This window comes from Cygnus olor, chromosome 2, assembly GCF_009769625.2.
Source record: "Cygnus olor isolate bCygOlo1 chromosome 2, bCygOlo1.pri.v2, whole genome shotgun sequence".
Lineage (NCBI taxonomy): Eukaryota > Metazoa > Chordata > Aves > Anseriformes > Anatidae > Cygnus > Cygnus olor.
Genome location: NC_049170.1, coordinates 23,220,204 through 23,247,303, shown reverse-complemented (window position 1 = coordinate 23,247,303; position 27,100 = coordinate 23,220,204). Strand labels below are relative to the sequence as shown.

Sequence of the window (27,100 nt, the reverse complement as noted above, 5' to 3'; positions counted from 1 at the left end):
CAGTAAGCAGTTTGAAGATGTAAGTTACCTGCTTTACAGAGACACGTCTGTAACTCAAAATTAAGGTTCTTCTCTTTCCCAGATGGCATCCTGGGAAGGATGCTTTTATGGTATTAAATGGGGTGATTGTTCTTGATCTTAATGCAAACAGTTGGGAATGGTTTAAAACGTAAATATTTTTTCTAGGTTGCTTTCAGACATGCATAACTAAGGAACAGTAATTTTAGATTTGTGTTGAGAACAGTGGGACATTAAGGCAAAGATCAGGAGGCTCACAGGATCAGTATCAAACCTGTAGTTTGACAAGCAGCACCTGCATTTTATTATTAGCCAATAGCCTTTTTTTCCTCATGCATTCAGCATCTTTTTTTTTTTTTGAGAGACCTTTGACACAGGATATAGATGTGCTAAATGTAAGAACTTAAATATAAGAAGAATAAATACCACAGTCCTTGTCATTGAAAGTCACTTTACTGATGTTACAATATGTTAGTAACATTGAAAACCACAGGCATTTGTATTAAATACTCTCATAGAAGTGGATACTGTGATGCTGTTATTAAAAGTGAGCAGGAATTTAGAACCAAATTACAATGATCTTATTTTATAAAAAGCAACAATTTTTTTTAGCTACATGAAAGCCAGATTCATTCACTTCAACAGCCCAATGCCTGTAATGTTGATGACAAAAATAGCACACTCAAAGCTAGAAAGTTGTAAATTGCAATGCTTCTTTTGGTGTTTGTCAAAATCCTATGTTTCTATTACATCATGTACAATTTTTAAAGGATTTTAATTAGCGAAGACAACAATATGACATAGATTGGTTGGTTTTGCAAACATTAGTCCAGCCCCAGTGGCGAAACACAAGTCTCCTTGCCTCTCTGAATGTTTTACCAGTCAGGGCTAGCGTGAGTGAAAAAATAGCTTTTTCTTACAGCAATGCCCAAGATAAACGTTAGCACAAAATGAAGCTGGCCAAGCCAATTGGTATATACCACCCCCAAAGCTTTGCTGAAAGAACATCATACTGTAAATAGTGTTTTCTCCAGCAGATTAAAAATTCTGTAATGCTTTGCTATTCCGAAAAAAATATTTTGCTTTTATGCAACAATAAAAATAAGTACTGTATTCTATATAAAACACTACCTATTGTAATACATCTTTACCCTTAAGAAAAGAAAAATCAGGTTATATATTCACAGTTTGAATATGTTCTGGACTGTATTTCCAAGCATAAAATATTTAGATTCTCTACACAGGCAGTGAGCAGGAGTCCTTGTACCAATAGTCAAAATAAATCAGCATTTACTGTTATACAGAGCCTTACGATATTGCATGATTAGCTGCTAGCACCACTATACTTAAATGGTCAGTCAGGCCTATATACAGAATTCCTAATGTGGTTGTAAAAATAGACTCTCCATGCTAAAGTTAGAATATATAAGGTCTTAAGGCCTCAAGTTAAGATTTTTTTTAACCAAAACTCTTCATTTTTTTTTTAATCAGAGGATACATAAACATTAAAAAAAAAAAAAAAAGCTTGTTGCTTTGACATTTTATGCCTCTGTAATTAAAAATAGTGTGACACCTCTGCTTCTCCCTTTAGAGAATGTTTCTTTTTAATTGCTCTGTACTTCTTTTCACCAATCTTCCTCATCTCATGCTGAGTTATATTGCAGTTACAGCCTGTCTATGTAACCAAAGTTTTCAACCAGTTTAGAGTTGGCTTAACTAAAGTATTTTTAAATGGGTGTAGGCTGTATTTTAGAGAACTAAAAATGCCAGCCCCAGACAGGTGAGCCGATTTGAAAGTCAGGGACAGAGTTTCTTGAGTCTGAGCAACCAAACACATTTCTGTGTTCTGAAGTTACTTTTACTGCTCGTTTTGGTTACTCATCTGAGATAACAACCTATTTGTGTTGATTGTTGTAGTGCATTTCTAATCAATTGCAGGAAACTGCTCTGGAATGACAACACACCACCTGCTGGCTGTAGGAGCTACTGTTTCCAAAGCTTTAGTCTACATCAGCATCCATACCTGAGGTACCGAAATATTTTTCATAAGCCAACTTGGAAAATATTTGGGTCAAAGGAGTTTTTAGTGTCAATGGTAGACACTTCATTTCTTGTTTCAGGTGGTCACACCTAAGAGTCCTATCTATACTGCAACTGTATCTACACAATCAGCTTCACTGTCCTCCTTTTCTTCTTGCTCTATTATAGCTCCATGATAGCTATTTATTTGCACATAGGAACTTCACCCCACCATGCAGTCACAGGATGACAAGCTGTACAAACGTGCAATTTATTTACATTTGTCTTCAGGAAATTTGATTGAAGTCAAATCCCATATTGCTGTTCAATGCTGTATGGTTTGGAAGCCAGGCAAATAGTGGGGTCAGACTGGCAGCAGAGGAGACCAGAATGCTCAAGCTCTTAAAAATGAGGTAAATCAACTTTACATTGTGGTTGATATAAGTAACACATTGTGGTAATGATACAGATATTCAGACGACTTAGAGGAAGAAGTGGATACTTTTGAGAGTTGGAGGAAGAAAATTAGGATGTAGTATGACTTTTAGGTTCACAGTGATAAAAGAGATTTATCCTTCCAAAATGCTAGAGGATGAGAAAGACACCGGATGACAGCCACCAAATGGTTTTACCAGTGCAAATTGCAAATGAGACATGAGGCTCTTTCACCTGTACTGCAGCAAGTGCAAAAGATGTAATAACAGCACTGGAAAGACCTTATCTTGTGTGGAAAGGCAACTCACTTGGCAACATTTTGATCTTAGTCAATCAACACAAGAGGTTGCTAGTGAATGAAATTATCATTCATGGGAATGCTTTTCAGTAGGAGCAAAAAGGGGATAGAAGAGAAGGGAACAGCAGCTTGCTCAGGTTTACACCGGAATTTGGTAAGTTTGGCTACAACAGCTCTGTATGGGATTTGATGACAGAGCAAATGCTAAGAGCTAACCTATTATCCCACAGAATTACGGAATCATCGTGTCACATTACATCCTGATGTATTCGCCTCTTCTCACATGCCAAGAGTCTTTATCATGTTGAGCGTGTCCATGATACTAATGTCCATGATACTAATGAAACGAATGTAAATTTGGTCTGAATTTGTAGTACGTGCATGCCTGTAATAGTGTATGTACCTACTCATAGCCCTGGTTTTGAAAACAGTTGTCACATTGATGTTGACAAGACCGCTCAGTTCATTTAAAACCAGCAACAGTGATTCAGGTAAGAGGACTTCAGCACACTAGCTATTGACATATTTTTTTTCTCTTTTTAATTCAGGCTAAAGCCCAAAGTTCCATTTGTTCATTTGCATAATCAAAATTATCTAATGAGTACATCAGCTTAGCAGGGTCAGCATCATAAATCAGGAACAAAACTTATAAACCATTTGGAAGTGGCTGTCTTCAAAGATACATGTCATACTTAAATCAGGTAACAAAATTATATGTGAATTATCAGTCCAAACCATTTCTGATATACTGCCTATGTTCACCAAAAGGCAATAGCATGGATTAATCAAATTCTTAACAAATCCAGAACTAGCAGGTATATTTTTAGTTATTAAATTGCAGCATCACTGTGCAACATTATTATCTGGATACGGTCTGTAACTTTCAGTCGCCATCAGTTAGTGATATTAATTTTGTTTTAAATTATACAAGGTTTTTCTCCCACATGTTAAAATAGATAACGCTAAGTATAGCTCATCCTGCTGGTTGTATGCTCTTATGGACAAATACTTGTAATGTATTAGACATTACACACCACCACCACCCACTTCAACAGGTTTCTACAGCATAGCTGGCAAAAACTAGTTAATTTACTAAAAGAAAAATAAAAGTTTGAGTCTCAATGAGTCAAAATGACTGAGTTATCTTATTGACAATATGAGTGCTCTATTGTAGACTGGATGAGGTATTATGCGGCAATTTATATTGCTATTGCCAGTGTAACCAACTACTATTGATAAAAATATATGCAGTCTTCAAGGTTACAAATCTGGCAGCTTTCAACACACTGCATTTTAAACCACAGAAATGCAAGCAAGCAACTTCTTCTTTGACCTCCGTTGGCTTAAGAGGTTCTCACAGCCCAGTTTCCTGGGCTGAACCTGAAAACAGTTCAGGTTTTGTGCCATGACAAGATCTCCAAGCTACAAAGTTAATGCAAAATTCTCTGCTGAAGAATTTTGCAAAAATGAAAGGTTTGTGATATTCTCACTGTAGACCATCAAAGTGAAAGTCAATGTTTATTTAACTTAAACTTAGAGCTCATAACTAGACTTCCAGTCACGACATAGCCCCAAATGTAAAGGTGACTGTTAAAGTTACGCTACAGACACAACTGTATCATCATATGCTATGAATGAGTTATACCAAAACACGTGAGAAGCTGTAAGTACATAGTACGTTGAAAATACAGTCAGGAGAGCCATTTGTTTTCAAAACAATAAGCTATGAATATTACACAAACAGCCAATATGGTACATCCAGTTCTGTTTGCCAAATCTTGCTGCTTCTTGATAAGGCAAAATGGAAAGGGAAGAGTAAAGGGTGGTAAACAGGAAATACGCACAGAAATCTAACAGGATTATTCAAATTACATGCTAGATTGTAACCAAACAAAATATCATAAAAGGCACATGATGAAGAGTCCAGTTACTAGAGACAAGATACTAACGTGGAAGGGGAAAACAGCTTCCAGGCAACAGAGTAACACAAGAGCTGTGAGGCTAGCATAATTTCCTAATTAGGGTGAACTTGAGGGTCCCACTCAAAGTCCAGCGAGATCAATAGAAGACTTCTATTGATTTCAAGTGATTATGGCTCAGGCCCTTATTTCATGAGCTATACACTACCAACTACCTTCAATCCAGTTACCTACACTCAAAGTAAATCTTTGCAAAAAAATATTCTTCTGTGCTACCAACTATTTACTGTTCAAAAAAGTGCAGAATCATTTCCTAAAGCAATTACAAGTGACTGGCTCCTTCCAGCTGTTCTGTCTTGTACTTGTACTCGCTCTTATTTGCCTTTCTCCAAAATACTTACCAGAACTTGTCGACTGTGAAGGAAATCATTTGAACTCCAAGGTCAATATTTTGTTATAATCCAACACACAGCCTAATCATAAAATATAGTGCTTCTAAAAATCTTGCTTACTTTATAGCTGCTGACATTTCTTAATTTAATCTTACATATATGTGACTTTATTGACTTACTTAAAAGTTAAAAAAATATATTAAAAGGCTGAAAGTGTTGGGTTCACTTTTTAAAGGAAATACATGAAAGAGGTAGAAGATTCAGAAACACTGCAGATGTTCCCATCACAATGATATCTAATTGATCGCTCGGTCATTGGGCAAGGTATTCAACTGCTCCGTACAGAATCGTGTGTTATTCTGTAATGGCACTACCTGAAGCTAAGAATCTGTCATTTTTGGCGAGCTGGAGAATTATAAATTGAATTGATGTGGTCCGGTTTTCTTATTGAATGAAAATTTCCAGTCAGATTACCACATTTGTTTTTACAACACCCTTTAAAAATCTCAAGTACTAGAAATCTCACCATCCGTTTATTCGGGAAACCAACATCTCCATGGTAAAGGTGTTGGGCTTTTTGTTGTTTTTTTTTGTTTGTTGGTTTGTTTTATAGGCTAAACTCACTTGTACTCAGTTCATAGCCCCAAAAAATTGTCAAGGGGACTTCAGGGGCAGCAAGCAGAGCATCCTAGCACATGGTAAAGGAGATTCCAGAAACAAATAAAAAGACAGCAATGAAACTGGCCACTTGCCCAGCATTGTTATTATCTAGTGCAGTGAAATTGTTAGGTTTCTCATAAGATACACTTTGCCATCCAAAACAGCATCTGAAATGCTCTGTCAGAAATATACGGCGAGTCTCACCAGAAGGCCTTCGCACCACCACATCCTGAATTGACAATGTCAAAGTGTTCCCAAATTTTCAGGAAGTTTGTACTGCAGGTTAGTTCAAGACTCTGTTGTCTAGAAGATCATTCTTGATCGCACCGGTGTGAGAATACTCTGGTCATCTCACTGGACAGCATATGTTGGCTGGTTCCCCTTACGATGATTTAAGACAAAGTATACAGTACTGATTTCTGTGTTCCACCGTGTAATTGAGATTGTCGGTTACTTAGAAGATAGTACAGATTTTGGTCAAACACCAGTTTCTGAGAGACATGGTTTTACAGTACTGTACTTTCTGTATTTCCACAGTTGTCTGCTCATAATATTAGAAAAATTGAAGTGTGATGATGTTAGTCATGACTGTTTCTTTAGGCATTTGGCAAAATACACGTATGTATAACAGCTATTTTTGACATTATCAAATGTTTACATATATACAATCTGTATACTGAGATTATAAACATGTAAGGTAAAAAAAAAAAAAAAAGAAAAAAAAAGATATAATCCTTGTTTGTTTGTTTGACGTTTAGGTTCAAAGAGTTGCCTTTCAAAGCTTGAAATCCTGTCACAAAAAAAAAAAAAAATCCTATATTTCTTACTCCTGCATGCTAATTGCTACTACGGTATGTTGTTTATCCCTTACATGTGGAAAGTAAAGAACACAAGGTTCATGCACACAGCGTACAAGTTTACATTGGCCGGGTTCTCCTGAACACGCTTTCCCAAGCCCCGTCTGGTCTGACTTGGAACTGCATTAAACCCAAGAAAAACCTCTCTTGGGTGGGACTTGCAACCTGACTGCAGCTGGGATGCTAGGTAAGTGTATCTCTCATCATGTGGAACAGCCTCGATATGTCCAGTCTAATACTCCCCTGTTAATTGGTGTAATTTTGGTTGTTCTTTACATCAAATATCAAATCCATAAAATTCTGGTTGACAAAAAAAAAAAAAAAAAAAAGACTGCTTTTTCCCTTCCAAATAAGAGGAGGTTCCCATTGTGATCACGGGCATCTGTGTTGATCTTTCCCATTGTCTGAAGAACAGATGAATGTGCAAGGACTCAGCAATGCTGAGTTTCTATAAAATCTGAAGTAAACAGTTCTTGACGTCACCCCAGGAAAACGGAGCAGCTAAATGGAAGTCTCCCATAGCTGGAGAGGGAAAAAAGGAACACAAACACACATTATACACTGAGATAAAGCAGTGCGAATTTGTCTGGGGAAATGCATCTCCATTGCCTGGGTCACCGAGGTTGTGCTTGTTGTTCTCTCCTACCTCTGGTGAGCTGTTCAGGCCACAAGCAGGCAGCCCTGGCCATTTCGGCACAACTCGCAGTCAGCAGAGTAACGCTCCACAGGAGCAGACGGTTTGAAGGAAATATATCGGTGTTACATCAGATTTCTACTAGCAAGCTTTTACCTTACAGTTACGGTAATTAATATTGGTGTAGAGATTATTTCCCACCGTCTTCTGCCTAACCCTGCCCAGGGCATCTTTGATCTCTGCTGTGGGGCTGAGACACACCAGCACAGCCCTGCCTCCCAGCTCCACACGCGTCTGCAAGACTCTGTGCTGCCCCTCACACGCCTCCTGCCCACAGCAGGATGTGGGGCAGCAGCTTTCAGGCCCCAGCAGCAGTGCTCCGGTCCTTTATTCTTGCATAAAAGGGTGGCGAACAGTGCTGGGAATCGCACCTGCTTCAGCAACATGAACTAAAGCTATCACAAGTATAACACCTAAAGTAAATTTTAGGGGGAAGGGGAGTTGCTTGTTTAAATGCCTGCTGTGCCTGAGTAGACACAAAGGAAGCAATGGCTAGCACTGCCTTCTGGCAGCAGCCGGAAATCTCATTCCAGAGGTTTCTGCCCACCCTGGGCAACCAGAGGGCTTGGTGTTAGCCCTTCATGTCCTCAACTGCCGCTCATTTGCCTTTCCATAATGCTGGAAAGTAGCTATCCCCCAGCCCAGATGCACATCTCTGACTGCTTCAGATCCCTGGAAGGGGTAAGGGAGGAAAGCTAGGCCGCTCTGGGGCTGCCTGTCCTCCTCCACAGCCCAAAGGCTGCCCAGGCATGCTCCCAGTTTGAACTAGGAAAAGTAGTGAGATCTGGGCTTCAGGTGGGAGAGCAACCCGAATGGGTTATCTGTAAACACAGCCACTGAGGCTGCTCTGACCTGTGCCAGAGGCTCAGCCTGTAGCAGCTTCCAGAGCTATGGATACGAAGTTAATGCTCTCACTGTTGCTCAAAAATCTGCCACCCTTCCCTTTTGCAAAACTACCAGTAAATTACATCACCGACAAACATGCACAGAACATAATAGGTACACATACCCTGGCACTTTGCCTGTTAGCTTTTTTCTCCTCATCGGGAAGTGGTGGCATCGGGTAAGGGTATTTTCTGCTGGAAGCAATAGACCCAGTGGATGAAGATGGAGACTTTGCAGGAGACAGTGTCCTGAGGTGTTGAAACACACAAAATAAATGTCATGTCTTCGGGTCCCAGCACTGCAACAGCAACTGCCATTACTCTGAAGCGTGGTTCAGAACCAAGTATTATTAGCTCAATATTGGGGGGATAAAGTTGTTTGGTCAGTAGTCTAATAATTTCATGCCTATAAATAAAGGTATTTATAGCTTTCAGGAACACTGGAGGAAAAAAATAAAATTTCCTACTTACTAGAATTGTATTCCATAATAAAAATGATTTCTTAAACTGATTTATATGGTATTGTAATTAACATTTTTAAAATTAACAAAACAAATCTTTAATTGAGTAAATACAGGACTAAAAGATAGACGTGGCATTATGAAGCCTAAATAGAAACAATAATAGTATAAATACAAGCTGAACAGTGTTTTCTGCCAGTGGATGGAAAAATGGCAATTATCAGTGTCTTTATATATATATATATATATCTTACACATCTCCTGTGTTGATAAAAACATAGCAAATAAATCTATTATTTTATAACAACACATTAATTTACACATATGCATGCACTCGGAGGCCAAACTGTTAGTTGTGAAGGAACAAAGGCATATACAAAGTGCTAATAACAAATTATTCGACATGCAAGCATCATACAGTGCATATTGTTCCAGCCAAAGAAAGAGTCTGATGAGAATATACAAAAATGGACTGATTAGTCAATGGCAATCAGCATTTCTGTACAAGGTGAGTAGAGTAAGCAGGAGCAAGTAAATGTTTGAATCACATGAAAGGCGTTCTTTTCAAGTCAATAAGGCAGCAGCACATTATTGACTGAAATTTTATACCCAAGAAAAACTCTTGTATGCTTCTGTTTTGAGATTCTGCACTTTTCCCACTTGAGAGGTTCCTATCAGGCTCTAGTTCTGGGCAGAATAAAAGGGGAAAAAAGATCTCCAAGTAGAAAGCGTAGGCTACCATGGCCTTTTTGTCTTTTTGTTCTCTTTTTCAGACTGAGGGCATTTTCCTAAGGAGGCCTCCCACTAGTGCAGGCACATCACCCAGAGCCTCCCTGAGCACTGTTACCTATTATTTTCTGAGCTTAACGTGTCCCTGAAGATGGAATTTGTCCCTCAGTCTCTACACAGGTCCTCCAAGCCCCTCACACAGAGCAAGGGCTGGCGTGTTGAGCAGCTGTAGGCCCAGTGATGAGCACCATTAGCAACACCACGGACACCAAGGAGCCACAGGGCCCAGGCCTGACAGCCAGCCTCACACCCCTTGCTCTGGGATTTGTAGGATCAGCTTCTTCTGTCTAGAGAGAATTACAGACAGGTCAGTGACTCTTTAGTGTCTGGAATTGTTTTGTGTATCTATTATTTGAGTGAAATTCATTTACCTTTAAGTAATTATTCTTTTATTTTGGACTAGTGCTTCATTTGCTTGTGTCTGTAGCTCCCTACAACAGCACACTCATGTCTCCCATACAAACAATGACTGATGGTAGCCACGAGCAACACGGTGTCAATGGAAATCACATGGTGACAGCTCTCCAGCCTGCCTTATGATGCTCTAATGCCCCATTCTGTAGCCTCTAAGATCAACAGCACTTAAAAAACTGGGGTTGGTATGTTATCCAAACATTGAAAAGTACATCTGCAGTGCGTGCACTTTGATTACCCATTAGGATGAACTGGGCACACGAACGTTTTCAGGAAGAAAATTTTAAACAGGTACTGTAGTGTAAAACAAGGCATTCGTATGTCCAGCATCACAGATCTGGACACCAAAATGCACAAGCAGAAAAAAAAAAATAATAATAATAATAATTTTTTTTTAAAGAAATCCAGAGAAAGGTTCTCAGCAGTGCCCTGCTCAGTGCTCTGCTCTTCACTACCCCTGAGTCCTCTCATCTGGGCCCAAACTTGGACAGATAAGGATCACAAAACAAATATTAATGGATATAGAATCAAAAGTAATAATAATAAAAAGCAGAGGAGGAAGGAGGAAAGACAAGAATAGTAGATTTTACAGATTATTGGTAATCTGATTATTCATGAACTTTGCCTAACAGCTGCAGTAGGATTTAAAATCTTGATGGGTAAATTTATAATGATTGGCACAGAACCAAGGGTGTTAGATCTGGCTTGGTAATCCCTATGAGAAAGCTGTGTATTTATGCAGGTACCATGGTTGCCTCCTGCACACCACTGGCTCTTCCCATGGGTTATTTTTGGCAGTGCAAGAGAAGGTTGTGGTGACGAGGAAAGCCACAGCCAATCTACCTGGCCATCAGCCTTAGCAGATGATGCTGGAAGGAGCAATATCCTCCCAAGAATGGAGCATCCTGAACACCTTCCCTGCTCAGCAGGTCCTCTGAGCAGGAAGACCCCTAGCAGCCAGGTAGATCTGCACTTTTACCCAAAACCTAAGCAGCAACTTCTGGCCTCCATTTTTCAGAAAAGAGGAGGAAATTGGAATGGCAGTCAGAGTTTGAAGGAAGTCTCTGTGCCACAATACTTAAAAAGAGGTTGCACAGAAGAAGCATGGGGGCAGCCATCTCACTTGAAATAGATTTATGATTAGCTAACCAGAGAAGTTAAATAGCTGCTTCTCACTGAAGATGAGCTGCACAGAGAACTGGGAGGAGTCCACAAGTGAGCACCAGCAGAAAGCAGAGCTGGCCGGCTGAATCCATATTGCTGGATTCACCCTGTGTGGTACCTAAAGCTTTCCATTGCAGTTAGCAGAGGCCTCCTCAGTGACAAACTTAAACTTGCAACTTTTAGAGCAGTATGCTGGTGGTGGGAGAGAAGAATCCTCCTTCTTGATGCGGTAGTGGAATTTTATCCTATGCTATAGGGAAGTATTTTTTTAAGATTTGGAGGAAAGAGAAAAAAAATTGTTCCCAATTGAAGTGCTTGTTAAAAAAATAATTCAAATCCTATGGAGACAAAACACTGCCTTTTTGAAAGATTTTGAAGCTCAGACCTTCAGCATAGCTGCCTAAATTTCCTACCTCTCCCCTCCGCACATGTTGCCTGCTCACCTGCGTTTTGCACACATAACTGATGTGCACGTCGCTGCTCACCTGCACGTGCAAAGCCACAGCTGCTTTGGGAGCAGCACGTGCATCCTCCTCGGGTGCTTTTCAGTTCAAACACATTGAGAATGCAGTTGCACACTTAAATAACCTTGCCCGCCCCTCGCAGGCTCTCGCCCCTTATTTCTGCTACACAGTCAGGTGCTGGTTTTTGTCATCTTTAGTCCCATCTACTGAGACTGGGAAAATATATTACTGCTCAAGTGGATGCTCACAGAGCTGATGATGCATCTTGTGTGGTAAGCACAGTTGTTTGGGTTTTTTGGTCACTTTTCAGGTTCTGCCCTGCAATAGTGTATGTGCTGTGTATCCCAGATTTACATGTACTTTAAATGAGAAAGAGACAGAAATGTCCTTTCTCATTTACAGGATGGAAGAAACAGCATTCAAGGACACTTGCAGGTAATGCCAGGGTTAAAGGTAGGTAAAACTTTGCAGTTTGGGGCAAGGGTGGGATCCATTTAGCTTTCACTGGGGTTTTAGTTCTCCTGCTATCACATCCATTAGCTTTCATGCCAAATGTTGCTTCCAGCTGAACCTGTACAAGATATTAGGAAAGCAGTCTGATCTACAGCAGTGTTTCAGAGATTTTACCACCAACACAAAATGAAGCCATGCACCTCAACACATCGTAAGGACTTTCATTTCTGACCAGGAAGCAAGATGTAGTGGCTGCTTTGTGTCTCTTTCTGTTCTAGAAGCTGAAACTAATGGTGTGGGGAGATCGTGCTGGGACCCAGAAGATGCTCCAGCAGCTGGAGGATACCTGCATACAGACGTCTGCCTGCTCTGCCTTCTCTTCTAAACAGGGAGAATCCTGGCCCACACAAGGCATTGCAAAACATGTTCCCTGGTCACACAACTAGATGTCTTGTGACCTCTTCAAGTGTCACTTCAGCCAAGCTCATAGCAGGTGGCCGTGACAGATCTGCAATGTTCAAGAACTTTGTTTCACCCTGTTTTGTGGACTGAAATAACTTAATGAAATTCACTTAAAAGTCAACTCAGTGAAAGCACTTCAAGTGTGGATACGTCAGCCTGACCTGACATCTGCTTACATGGTTGATCTCTGTGAAGGATGTTATCGGCATAAATGAGCCCCTGTTAGGAAGCTGCAGTCTTCTAAAACACTGATGTGGCTAAGCATTTTAGCATTTTAATGCAGTTCCTTCTGGGAAACAGCCACATGCACAGGTTTCCTCAGGAGGAGAAGCAGAGGAAGGGGAGGTTTGGCTCTGGGGGAGCTCCAGCAGAGGCGAAGGCTGGGGCTGGAGCCCCTCACTCCAAGCACTGCCCAGCAATGAATGCTCCAGAAGTGAGCACTCACACACTTTAATGAACTATTTTGCCTAATTCTTGAAATGAAATCCTGACCCTACTGATGTCATTTTTTTTTCAGTGGCTGCCAACAAGGCCAATATTTTGCTTTGGTGGTAATCAGGAAAAGTCCCTCCTGAAGGGGCAGAGCTTCCTAAGAAAAGGGTCTCTCCCAATGGCAGAGCAGGGAGGTTCTGCTATAGCTACGCAATCCTGTAGGGAGACAAAGTCATCCTCACCAAGGAGCCAGGGTGCCCTGTGGCCACGATGACTCTGAACTGCCTGCTGCCATTGCTGCTGAGGGCTTCACACTGACAGAGCTTTCCAGTAACTGCAGCTCACTGCAGCGACTAGAAGATCAGCGGAGGCCAGTTTAAAAAGTTGAAAATATTATTGAGAGAAAGGAATAGAGAAACAGAAAGGGGGTTATTTTGTTTGTTTTTCACTTAAATGCAGCCTGAAGTTCCCTCAGAAAGAGCTGGGAGATAATGGTCGGTCCTGGCTCTGGCCTCTGCTGCATGCTCAGAGCAGAAGGCAATGGACACGGCAGGGAAGCAGAGCCAGCCCAGGCCTAGTCATCAGCTGAGAAGGAGTGGAGACAAACATGAGGAAGAAGGAAACAAGAACGCCAAAGCACAGGAAAAAAAAATATGGGGGAAATGCCTGTTGTTTCCTGCCCTCCATGCCCCTTGCCCGTGCCTTTCTGATTTGGGATGGACATTTTCCCTCTGGGGATGCATCCTCGGTCTCCAAATAAATTAATGTTTTCTTCATAAATTTATCTTAAACACTCCCAAAGATTTTAAGTTACTGTAAATATTTGCATTAATTCAAATATAAGCAGCTCTGTGCTTCAGAGGGCACCTTCCAGTCTCCTTTGTCTATAATTATCTATAGAAATGCTGCGTTTGGGTATTCTGATGGTTTATTTTCTGACACTAGCATGGTTCCTCAGTCCTTTAAGATGCAGAGAGAATTTCTAGTAATCCTTAACCATATTTCCTAAGGTCAAGCTGTGCAGTAACCACTGTAATTGACAATAACAAAAATATACAGTAGTATCACAACGGTAAAACAGTGAATTTACCTGAGCAATAGCTGATGTGCCTCAGCAACCTACCCTCTCCCCCTGAACCTCCACAAGAAATATACATTTAGGGCAAAGCTATTTAACCTTCGCAAAGTAAATGAAGGCAAAATATGTCTTTGCTGTTTGTGCAGACAGCCCTCACTGATCTCAGGGGATGAAGGTGATGCTAACACAGCACTTGCCCCTTGCTGCAATGCTGAAATTTCCCACCTGGGTTCACTGCTGGGGTTATGCAGCTATGACCTAGCATGTAAAATTAAAATCTAGCCTAGCCTTTGGGCAGGAAAATGAGATTTTTCTTTACAGCTCCTATTTTTCTATAGAAAGGAATCCCACAGCTGGGAGCTTTCTGGTATGAGAGCTACTGCTATTATTATTAATAATAAAAAGTAATTATATGGAGATTCCCACTAGACCTGAAAAAAAAATATATAAACTATTTAAATTTAATAACTAGGACACCAGGTGTCAGGGTGGCAAATTTAGACATTTTTTTTTAAGCTCATGGAGTAAGCCTCTGTGATACCTAATATCTCTATTTTCTGAAAATCTGCAGATTTCCCAGGAATTGCAGGAAGACCTTTTATTTTTTCCTGACTCTACTTCAACTCTACCTGCAACAGCATTAGTCATCAAGACATGATTCCTAAAATTATAGGGAAACAAACAAAACAGCAATATTACTTTCATCCATCTTTAAATGAAAAAAAAAAAAATCAAATATTTGCAACAACAACAAAAAAAACCTACTCAGCTACTTAGCTGGTGTTAATGTACTTAGCTGGTGTTAATGCCTTGGGCTGTGATTCCTAAAATGAAGTATCAGCTGGACGGTCTGACTTCAGCCTGACTTTCTGAACTTATTTCTGAACTGACTTTATTTGGTTTTCTTTGTGAATTGCTCCAAAGCTCAAAACCCAGCCGTGTGATGTACAGACACACAGCTTTTAGGAACACTATTTTTCCTCCACTGACAGATTAACCAAAATTGTGCCTGATTTCTGGAGAGAAACATGCAGTGTAACCTCTCATAAGCCCACAGCAACTCATCCCAGGAGAAGATTTGATCCTTTGCCTTCCATAATATGCCTGCAGAATAGTTCCCTAAGGTTACCTCAGTTAATTAGGACACACAGGCTTCTAAATTTATCCTGATTTCTCTCCTGTTTCTAAAGCTACTGCTGCGGGCAGTCATTAGTAATCTTCTGTAGAGTAAAAATGTTCATTTAGGTTTCATCTCTGCTGATACCAAGCCCTAAAAACTCACATGGGTCAGCTTAATCCTCATCTACATACAAAAAATGTTTGGTTTATCTCAAATGCAATTAGAAATGTGACTCATTCACTGCAACAGTGAAAACCCTCAGGAGCAGGGTGTGCTCCCATCAATTTAATCCAGTCACTAAATCAAGATATACTGATGCTAAAAGATTAAAACCACATTAAGAGTATGCATTGAGGAATCTGAACCTGTTTAACTAAACCAATTAAAGTAACATATTTTAAAACAGTGCTATCTTCATTGTTCATCAACACCTTTGCTTATTGCAGCTAGAGGGCTTCGGCTACAAGCACCCTGAGAGCCAGCTGTGAGGTTAGGTCACAGCGGGAGGCAGATTGCCTTGCCTGAACAACAGAGGTCCAGAGGACATTTTTAGGAAAAGGTTCCGTTTCCCTTGCTAATAAAACACACCTCCTTCCTAGTGTGAGTTTGCTGAATTTCCCCTTCCAGTTAATTTTGGTTGCTCTCCGTCTTGGTCTGCCCCTAAATTTTTTGCTCCATGTGCAGATACATGGATTTTATGATCAGGTAAGCACTTAACTTCTCCATTAAACTTCTGAATAGCTTGAAGTCCTGAAGGCTTTTCTAAGGTTTCTCTGGGCTATGTACTTAAACCTCCCTGGTTCTTGAACATGCTGCCCCAACACCAGTGGTTAAACTACAGCCCCCTACCAACAACAATACCTGGCAGATTCTGATGGGCACAATCACAAAATCCCCCCTTAAACCTGGGATTCCTGTGTCAGGGATTATTACTACTTGCTCAGGACTGGCAGGCTTAAATTTACCTCTTTTGACCTGTTAGATCTTTGGAATGATTCTCTGCAATTAAAGAACTCTTGAAAACAAACATAAATGATATTTTTAAAAAAAAAAAAAAAAAAAAGTACCTATTTTAAGCCCTTACAAGACTTTTGCAGATTTTTAGTTCTAAAAATGACTAAACTCCCAAGCTGCTATTCAATATCTTCCAGTGTTACTACCAGAATAAGTGTTTCATTAGCATCTTGTGATATAACTTCAACACATTTTTTCCCCCAAATACACACCGGACATATTTAGTGAACATTTCTGCCCTTTTGCACTATTATTAGGTCTGCTACTGTGTCAAAATTATTGTTAAATTTCTGTTTATTCATTCTTACCAGCCTTCACTGTTTTGGCTAAAGATTCGACTTTGTATTCTTTTTGTTTGTGTATCTATAATCTTGTTTCAGCTTCCTATTTAATATGTCAGTTTACAGCTTCATTGGTTTATTTTGTTTCACATTATTTGTCACAAATTGTCTTCCATTCTCCCCTATGCTAGCTGATTGTCTGTTTGTTTCAGCTGATATAAACTCTCTCAGCGACAAGATTGTGTCTTTTGGGAATCTACCAAAACATTCTCAGACTCATAATTATGTGCAACAGGGAGGCCAGCCTCATGCATGCCTCTTCTCTTTAACCTGGAATGTAACAAGTACACACTTTTCCCTTTCAAAAACAAGGGATTTTTTTGGTAGAACCCTACACTCACTTGTAACAGATTCATCAGTGGTTTGATAAATACAGCATGGAGTATATTCTCATACATTTAATTATCCAATTATGATATGTTAATAAAGTAATTTACAATATGTTAATCATTTCATTGTATGCTTAGGGTAAAATACCACTACTATTTTTTTTCTTTTTTTTGTTTAAATTTTAGTATGCACTATATAAGACAGTGTGTAGAGTAAATGTGTTATGAAACCACTTGCTTCAGTAAATTACATTTTGTTTAAGTTAATACTACTTTATTAGTGATAAATACGTCTCATGCCCATAAACACTACTTGGCATAAAATGATGAGAAAGCTACTACAAGCTATAGATGATGGTGGGAACGCATGCACTACACACACCCTTTTCAATGGCTTCATTAAAACATTCAGTAAAAAAAACTGTAAATTGCACATGAAGCCAAAACCAGACATCAAAATGCAGCAAAAGAAGAGGGGCCCTTTGCACCTACAGTAACTTGTATTGATTTATACAAGGTAGGAGTCCCAACATATTTGTATATGCTGGAACAGCTTTTAAAAAAGATATAGAATTAATTTACAAAATACCTAAAGTATGGTCCTTCAGTGTTTTTATTCACATCTTCTACCCACTTAGCTACATTATATTCTCTTTTGAACCATGGGTTTAAATACCTGCGGAAAGCAATGGAAGGAACAGAGAAAGCAGAAGAACAAGAATAGAAAATCTGAGAACACACAGCACAAGCTTAGCAAGGATGTCTTCATCCCCAAAATGCAAGTGAATATGGCAAATAAATCAGTATGGATGTTGGGTGAGGACTAGGCAACGTGTACAACTGCATGAGAAAATCTGAACTACAACAAGACTTGCATGTTTGGTTTATATGGAAATTATTTGGGATACATCATTCATTTAATACCTTAAGGGTAAAATTCACTCCTATGCAGAGGGCCAGCATTAAGCTCATGGTTTGAACTCCTCTCATGATCTCAAAATAAGGCTGAAGGGGGGGCTTTTTGGCTCCGTCCTGCAGTCTGCTTGTTGCAGAGACAGGTTTGCACCCATCTAGAGTAAATCGCAAGACAATGGCTAAGTGAGCACAGAAACCTGGGCTGGGCCCCTTCTACAGGAATGAATTTAGGCCTCAGTGTGTTAAAAGGCTTGAATTGCTTGCCACTGCAGTGGCAATTTTAACACTTATGTGCAAATAAACCCCTAATTTTATAATGATCATTTCACGTGGCAGGATCACAAGAAGCTTTCAAGGAGGTGGGCTGTGGGGATATCTCACATTTTACAGAAGCAATCTTGACACCAAAACCACACTTTTTAGAAAAAAAAAAAAAAAAGTCTGTGCTACACACTTGTATTAGTTACATGAAAACTGGGACATAAAAATGGTGTTTAATTAGTTGACAGTAATGTTACCAGAGAAGGAGAAAATGTTTTGCTAACTGGTATCCCTTAGCCCCCAGTACCAAGGTTAGGTAATTCCTCCCCCTCCATCACATGAAGGAAAAAAGGGCAACATAGAAGCAGCAACCTCTCTGGTCTGATTTAAATCTGTTTTTGTAGTATAAGAATAGCAAGTTTAACAATTATTTGTAACCACCACCTTTATATAACAGAGACTAACACATGTTGAAATAGGAAATAGCTTGTAACCAAGGGGAAATGGAAATAATACTCCTTTTTTAAGATATTTTCAGTATTTCTGGACCAGTTCTTACCACCCTCATTTATGAAAGGGACTCCAATGACCTGGCACTGGGGAACAGGCCTGGCAAGGGACTGCTCAGGTGAGTAAAGTGGGGCCAGTCCATGTCAGTTAACCCTGACCATCTTTCAGAGCATGTCGAAGACAAAAGCAGCAGCACTTTTTTGACAGCTTAGGCCTCCTTTTTTGTTCTGGAACTTCTCCCCGCCCCGCGCAAGCACAGCCACAGCTTTGGGAAAGTACTCGCCCTCAGCCACAAGTGCTCGCTTCTCAGTAGCTTCCTCAGCTCGCTTACTTATCAGGGATCAGGAGTGCTTTATGCTTTCCAGCTCAGGCTCTTAGAGAAAGAAAACGCCAAAAGTGGTAGCACAGCAACAGAGGAGCCGCAAGTGAAGCCACGGGCTGATGCCAGCATTGCCAGGAACTAATTAACTTTAGGCTTTAGCATTAATTGTAGGTGCAACTACATGTTTTCGGACATGGCTGCAGTACTTTTGACTTGCTTTTTTTTCACTTGGAAGTGTGTTTTGGTAACCATGAAACACTCCTGGTCTGGCTTCCTGTATGAGAAAACAACGTGTCGGGAGGTATCTGAGCATGCAGCTGTGGCACAGCCGTGTGGCCGGCCTTCCTGGGTCTGGCTGCACTACAGAGCACCGCTCACCGCCCCGGGCCCTCTGGTACAGAAAGGCCGAACTCGGGTCACTGCAGACCATAAGTGATACCATCAGAAAGCTCTCATGCTGATCTCCATGGCCGCATACGTAATCATTAACGATGGCCAGAATCCGCATTTTCTTTGAGTGAGAAATTCCCCTTTAGAACCAAGGTGTCCCTACATAGAAGCCTCCAGCTCAACCGACGGCTCGATTTGGCTTGCAGCGCGACATGCAACCGTGCGAAAGACCTGGGCTCAAGGGTCCTGGTCCTCCTCAGGCTGGCGAGGAGGAAGGCTAGCTAGCGCTGCGTCAGCAGGAGCACCTCCAAGCAGTCACGGTGTTTCGCCACAGTGAAAACTATGGGATACTGAGGGGAAGGGGCTTGTCACGGGATCAAACGGCAGCCCAGAACGCAGGGGCAGGTGAGACTGACCTGTGATCCTGGCTCCCTGTTTGGGGGGGGGTCAGAGCCCTCTGGGCTTATGCCTTGGGCTGGGGTTTGGTGGCCGAGAGAAAGCCCAGGCTCAGATGCATGGGTTACCCTGCTGCAAAAACACAATATATAATAGAAAGTCTAAGCCAAAGATGTTCGTATCAGTTACAACAACGAGGAAGATAAATGCTTATAGGAAAAGCAGTACAAATTAACAACTATCAGAACTGCTGTTTGGCAAAACACATGCTCCCTGGGACCTGTTTTAACACAAGCTCCCAATTAAACTTCAGCTTATTCAGAAAACCCTCATTGTCTTCCTGGATAGCTCTAATTGATTTTAATAGAAAACTTGTTTTATCAGGGCATTTCATCAACCCTGTTTGTGAAAAAGCTGCAGAAATGCTGGGTCTGTTGGCATTCCTTCTGTGTGAACTGAACCATCTGCCTTTAATAAAGAAGAATTTTGTTTTGAAACATCTAGAAACAATTTAAAATATCCCAAAAGAGTTTTAGCAGTCCCTGCAGAGTGATACTCTCAGCAGAAGCCTCGTATCATGAATCTGCTAAGTAGGAGGGGTTGCACAGAGGCATGTGCAACCATGTACATTTCCAGGACATTTTTCCAGGACATTTTTCAGGAACTGCCCAATGCAACCCTCCTGTCAGTGCTGCTCACAAGGGCTGCACAGCTCAAATCTTGTTCAGTGCTTAAGAAATTTCATTTAAATGACTAATGGCAAGATTCTCCATCTGGTCCTTGCCTGTACGCAAAAAAACATAAAAAAAAATACTTGTGCATAACGTGCAGTTACTGCAGACCAATGAATATACCAGATACTTTTATAGGCAAGCGTATTACTGTGCAACTGCTGGTAAAAAAAAAAAAAAAAAAAAAAAAAAAAAAAAAAAAAAAACAATTGAATTCTGCACAAGGTATGGCACAACTGAACACAGTCTTTTAGCAGGCAATCTATCTGTCTCTGTTATCCACAAGAAACCAACAGTGCTACCCTCTTTTTCTGTCTCAACAAATATTCTTCATTGGATTTATGGGGGTCACATAGGTTGGTTGGCTTTCCATTTCAGAACAGATTTTAAGATTATTCTGTGTTTTCCAGAGAAAGTAAGAAGGTAAATTTGTCTGGGAAAAGCCTCCATTTATTCTAAGGCATCCTCAAAGGCAGTGCTTCTTGTTTGGCTAAAAAAGTTGGCCATGGTTAGACCATTCTCTGTCTTTCTCTTCTCCCAGAGCATGTTATCTCTCTGAGCAGACCCGCTGTGTGCCCTGGGCCGTTCTCTCCGTTCCCACTGAATCTCACAGTATGTGGTTCATGCAGTGACAGCTCTCTCTCCACAGGCTGACCGGCTTGCCAAGGAGACTCAGACAAGCCATGCAGTCCCATGCAACCCAAGATATTCCCAATCAGGAGAAGGGCAGAGAATTAGGTGGAAATTCAGGGGCACCTTTGAAAGAGAAAAATTTTACAGGGAAAAAATTTTCTAACTCTCACGCTCCCTGTTTACCCACTGATTTACAACTCTAAACATCTTGGAGTAAATGTATTACAGCTGAGCAGCATAGATTAAAAAAAAAAATGTGTCCATTAGGGTTGTTGGGGTTTTTTTTGCCTTTTTTTTTCTTTTATTGCAAACAATACTCTTCCCAACAATTATGTTCACTCTGAGATTAAAAAAAAAGCTGATCTGTTTTCATTTTTTACAGACCAAATCCAGCCCCAATTTGCGCCTGTGCTGAAGGATAGAATAACAATAAAATTAATTTAACTAGATTGTTTTTATAAATCTTATTTGAGAAACACAACTGGAAATGAAGAAAAGCACAGGACGAGTTTCTAAAGAACTTGCAATCTCATTTGTACTCTTTAATAGTTTGGCCAGACTACTTTTACTTTTATCAAATTGTCACATGCAAGGAGAAAGAAAACCAGCAAATAACGTTCCATTAAGAGTTTATCAGCACTAAGACCAAGAGCACAGGGGTACTTGAAGAATAAACTCCCCCGAGGGATCTGGGGATAATATTTCTGGTTCCATATTAGCATTTTGGCTGCACAATGTTAAAATTACTATGTAGATCAAACTATTATTTATGTAATTGGAAGAAGAGGGTCTTCTCCATGTACCTTTCTAAGCCTACTTGCCTCAAGACAGTTCACTGCAGGTGGAAGAAAAGTTTCAGAACAAACTTAAATCCCCAAACTGGAGAAAGCAGGACTCAGAGAGGAGTTAGCATGATTAGTTTCCAGCAGGCTTGGTATCAAGCCCACCTGCCCATACAGGTGCAAAGTTATTACTAATGGTTTAGGGAAAGGTCACCATCCTTGCCATCACGGTCAACAAGACGTCACTCCTATGTGGTGTAAGTGCTGTAAGAGCAAGCCAGTGTTTGACAAGCCCAGAGGTTTTAAATCCAGCCATTCCCTATTCCTTCATGAAAGGAGCCTGAACGAGCAGGAATAAGCACATAGGAAATGCTCTTTCCCAACGGGGAGCACTGCACACGTGGTCTCTTCAGTGAATGTAACCACCACATCAATATAGACAGCAACTCTAAGCTGTGCTGTAGAGGTCTGGGGATCAGTCACTTGGTAAGGACTGTCATTACCCATTTATTTCAGGGCTTACTCAAGACTGGCTGTTTCAGGCTTTGCTGGCTTACAGCTGTAAACTTCAGGGTACTCTGAGAGCAGACAGACACCTCTTCTAAAACCTGCAGGCAGGCACACAGAGATACACAGTGCTAACTCTGCAATGACCCAACCCAAGGTGAAGGCAAGGGGAGGAAACAGGTTATCAGAAACTCAATATTGAACCAGGATACACTCAGCAATGGCAGTTTACTGTAGACAAAAGCCTGTAGTGATGGTGCAGGCTGCCACCATCATTGGGAATTGCTATGGGAATGACTGAGGAAGCCTACATAAAAAAGAAAATCGATAGTTAATTTTTTAAAGAATACATAAAAAGAGGTTGAAATACATTAGCCAAACTATTACCAGATTATCAGTCAGCAGTCAGAATGGGCCAGAGGGCAAAAAATGCAGCTGTCTACTTTTCAGTACTCTTAATCTCGATCTACAAAACACAAGTATGAAAACTCTACTTTTTGGCTTTGCTGTTGTAAATTCAGACTTACTCAGTTGAATTAGACCGTGGCCTAAATCTTTTGCCTCTGACTTTCTTTCTGTTTCCTCCTATATTACCTGAAAGAAATCACAGGATAAAGACAGATGGTAAAACATCATGAAACTCACCAGCGTTCCACTCCAAACTGTACATTCTCCTTTCATCCCCAGCAAAAGCCACTGGCTATGACCATTTAAAAGCCATAGGTCAGTCCCTTTTGATTTACCTCAGACCAGGTAAACTTGGCACTTAGGTGATCTTTCACTACCTTTTGCAGCAACTGTGCAGAGCAAAAAACTATTTAGTTTCAGCATTCACTTGAGAAAATCACTGCTTCAAGAAAAACACTAAATACTGCATGGTAAAATCACAAAAGTTGGCAAGAGTGAATGGACTTCCTCTTTTTCATGTTGGCTCACACTGGAAGAATGGGAGAAATTAGATCTAACTTCTATGTGTAAAGCATTGTGAAACAAAAAAGGTTCTTGTGCAGGCCACTGTTAAATCCTAGCTCCAGGTTAACAACAGGCACAATGGTAAGGACTCATTACCTAAACTTTCAGAGAGCAGCAGTGACACAGGTTGGTTTCCACTGTGACCAGCACAAAGGTTCGCACTTACCTTGCCAAGAATTACTCCTAGGCCTCCCATTTTCACAAATGTCTGAAATATGTTTTGTGTCTGGGATCCTTTCACTCCAGGAATGAGATAATCCATTTGACCTGGAACAGGAGGGCTCAGATGCGGTTATTGTTATGGCTATTGTCTAACATAAATGCTAGCTCAACTGTTCAGAGACAGTCACATTCCCCAAGTCAGTGCCTTGACACGGCCTAAGGTCTGTCTGCACTAGCAAAGCATCCACTTTTTTTGGCTAATTATGCTCTGCCAGCCGTCCCTGCAGCAGTTTGGTGTGTCCACGTTCAAGAGCCAGGCTTCAGCACCATTTTCTCATGTGTCTGCTGCTGAAAGCACAAACATGAGCACATACCAGATTTCCTTAGGTATTTCCAGCCCTGCCCTGGTTCTTAGTTGGAAGATGCTCCTCTAGCTGTGCTTATGATTTTTTACTGCATCCTTCCTGCAGGCTGCCCACCCCATCCTCGTGCTGCTGCAGTAAAGCCAGGACTGCTTCCCTCTCCCCACTGCCACCGGTCTCAGGATTCTGTGATGAGCAGCCTCCCAGCCACAGCTGGGAGCTCCAGTGGAGGGGTAACTGTCTCATTTTTGCTAATTTCAAATTTTTATTGTATTCTGTCAGCTAGTCATTGCAGCTTATACTTTTAATGCCTTTATATCTAGGTGCTTGGTGCAAACTAAAGTTTTTCCTTCCTCTTTTATTCCCTCCAAAAGCCAGAGATGTGTGTGGCAATGTCCAACAAGGAGAGGAGAGAGTGGGATTTTGCAGCAGGCTCCCTCCTGTTGAACTATAGCTGCTGCTCAGCCATTTGTCACAAAATCCACAATTATTTCCAAAACAAGAGGAAGTTGAAAACTGGTCAGAATAGATAGCTTATTTATTAGAAAGATGTTTTGCTTAAAGGATGTGTTTCTGTATTTTGTAACAGTCTGAATACTCCTGTGGTTTTCAAAATCTGCTCTGCTTGCAGGGCAGGCATCTGTCAGATGCTCTTCAGTTTCCAGAAGACCAGGCTAATCACAGCCACACTGAAGTAAGCCCAGAGTTTTATTCAAACTTATTTGAGGTATGAAAGGTCTGAGAACTGACAGATTGACAGATTTTGTAATCATTTTCTCCTCGTTATAGCCTATTTTTATGTTCAGGAGTGTCTTGCAATATAGGAGAAAATGATTACAAAATCTGTCAATCTGTCAGTTCTCAGACCTTTCATACCTCAAATAAGTTTGAATAAAACTTAAGTAATAAGTAAAAACTAATAATAGACTACTGTCTTTGGTGTTTGCAATTTCACAATAACAAAATTTATCATGAAGTTATGTTTTAATCTTGGAACACCCTCTGTGAATACTAACACTTCGTAGCATTTTCCAGCAAGGAGAAGCCCAGGTGGCTAATGGCCCAGTCACTTGAATGTCTGCCAAGAGCTGCCATTGATATCTGCACCCAGAGCAAATCAAAACTAGCTTGAAAGGTAGGAAACAGTGCCCTGGGCATCAAAACGGGAGGACAATGACAGTTCCACCACAATGTTAATGGAGCATTTGTCAGACTTACTTGTCCAGACTTGACAGTGGCACAACATAGCTGAACTGGTGGTGGGGCAACAACAAAACTCTCTAGTACAGACAGACCTTAGAAATCATTTGCTTTTTGGAACAAGCAATAAACAGAGACACATGAAAGAAATGAAATATGAAAAGAAACACAGGTACAGAAAAAAAGAAAAAGAAGAAACACATTAAATGACATTCATTTAAAAACAAACATTTTTTCTTAACTGAAATATGAACCTATGAACTGGCTTGCTCTTACAGCACACCAACCTATGAAAACTTGCTTCTCCAAGACTTTTTCAAAATTTTATCCAAATGAGAAAAGTTTCTCCAACACAAACACTATGTCATTTAAGATTAATGTTTCCTCCCCAAAACAAAATAACTTATCCACGCACGAATCTAAAAAGCTGAATTTAAAAATTGGAAGTTGATAATTAATTATATAGTACTACAGTTTTTCTTAATAACCTTTTTATTAGACCAGATTTAATGAAGTTGCATATAAGATCAAGCTGGTATACCCAAATGCACTACAAATGTATCCCTTCAATATAGTTCTCTTTACTTTATTCAAAATAGCAACTATAAAGAGAATAGTTTTGTCAACTGCACAGCTACAGACTGCTCCATGAGACAAGAACTGAGAATTGCAGCTTTGTAATAAAATACTTCATGAGTGTCTAACCCCACCCACTGAACATTTACAGCTTCTTGTAAATTGTTTTGAAATGCTAGCTGAAGATTTTTGTAATTAAAGGATCTCTGATTGCAGCAGGACTTTGATGATCATGACCTAAAGACCTTGACGATTGCAAACTCCTTTCAAAGTTTTTCAATTATTTTTCCATTTTAAAATGTTGATTTTTTTTTTTTTTTAAGTAACTGGAGAAACAGCAGAATAAGTGAATTCTGAACAAGGGCAAAATCGAATGCCCTCCTTGGCTACTCATAACAGGAAGCACAAAACTACAGAAAGTCTTTGCAGAATTATTTTCTAAGATAGCACTCAGTGACATTTAGGACACTAGTCTAACAAGTAAAAGTGGAATCAAATGCAAGCACCATCATCTTTACTGTGAGACAGAAAGAATATTATCCAGAAGTCTAGGTCAACTCACTGAATTAATGACACCGACAAAGATATAAAAATATTTATATTAAACAGTTTATAATTATTATTGAAGCAAGACAGTGTTCCTCATCTTTGATTACATGACTATGATAGTTTTTGTTTTGCTTTGTTTTGTTTTTTTGAGCAAGCAGTTATCGTTACAGTCTACTTGAAAGCAATTCTCAAGCAGGAAAATGATGAAAACTGGATTACTCCAATTTTGGCTTACAATGGCAAACGTGCTTATTCTGGCCTGGTTGTATAAATTATTAGCTCAGGGCATGCAAGAAAAATCAGTAATCAAAGAACAAAGGATGCTAATTGTAACATTCCACAAAGAAAGAAGAAAGGATCAAACCTGCTGCAAAACAATGAAATGTTCTGACTAATGGAATAATGGGTGATGGAACAGGTAGAAATCTGAAAATGCGACAGAAAAGCAGACCTCTTCTTAGAACTAGATGCAGAGTTTGTGCTGACTCCAGGAGGCATGTCGCTATAAAAAGAGTCGGCCTCTCCAGGCTTTTTTACATAATCTCCCTGGGGTATTTGTCTGAAGTATAACAAACAGCGTAGAGTCAGAAAACATGACAGGCAAGAGCGCACACACAAACATAAACAAATTTTAGTCTTAAAGAAAGAGGCGAGGATGATGATCCTTGAGGAAACCGGTTGAGCACACAATAAACCTATTAGTAAGTAATTCAACCACCCAAAAGAAAACTCCCATCTATTTTTGATAGCTCAGGAAAGAGGGTTATGTGGGTTTGGTAGGGGAAAACAAGGATGATTTCACTGATAAACTCTGATCACAGTTTTTAAAGTGAATAGTTGGTGGTTCTTGACTGATTTGATAACTAAGTTCAGCCATTTCAAATGGCTCACCATGCGGGTTGTGAAAGCATTCCCGGCTGCAGTATTAGCACCGCAGTCTGTGCTGAGTGCATGCCTGCATCAAAAAGGAGTTGAGGAAAAGCAAATGCTTTTTTCCCTCTGGATGATTACTGCTTCTGTGCCTTCTGTTCAATTTTTGTGATTGTTACTGAACTCAAATTGAACAACCTGTTGAGTTGTTTAAACTTCAGGAGGAGAAACACCTCCAGTTTATTTATTAACTGTTCTCTTGTAC

General features: G+C 40.2%; 1 protein-coding gene across 1 annotated transcript in view; it reads right to left on the bottom strand.

The window, feature by feature from the left end:
* Nucleotides 1-452: 452 nt before the first annotated feature.
* ADAM22 (ADAM metallopeptidase domain 22) overlaps nt 453-27,100 on the bottom strand; it is a 142,674-nt gene continuing 116,026 nt past the window's right edge. The window contains 7 exon segments of the mRNA XM_040547059.1: nt 453-7,120; nt 8,302-8,425; nt 17,287-17,373; nt 19,512-19,540; nt 19,542-19,623; nt 22,672-22,738; nt 23,283-23,383. Of these exon segments, the coding sequence (XP_040402993.1) occupies nt 7,100-7,120; nt 8,302-8,425; nt 17,287-17,373; nt 19,512-19,540; nt 19,542-19,623; nt 22,672-22,738; nt 23,283-23,383 (511 nt within the window). The 3' untranslated portion in view covers nt 453-7,099.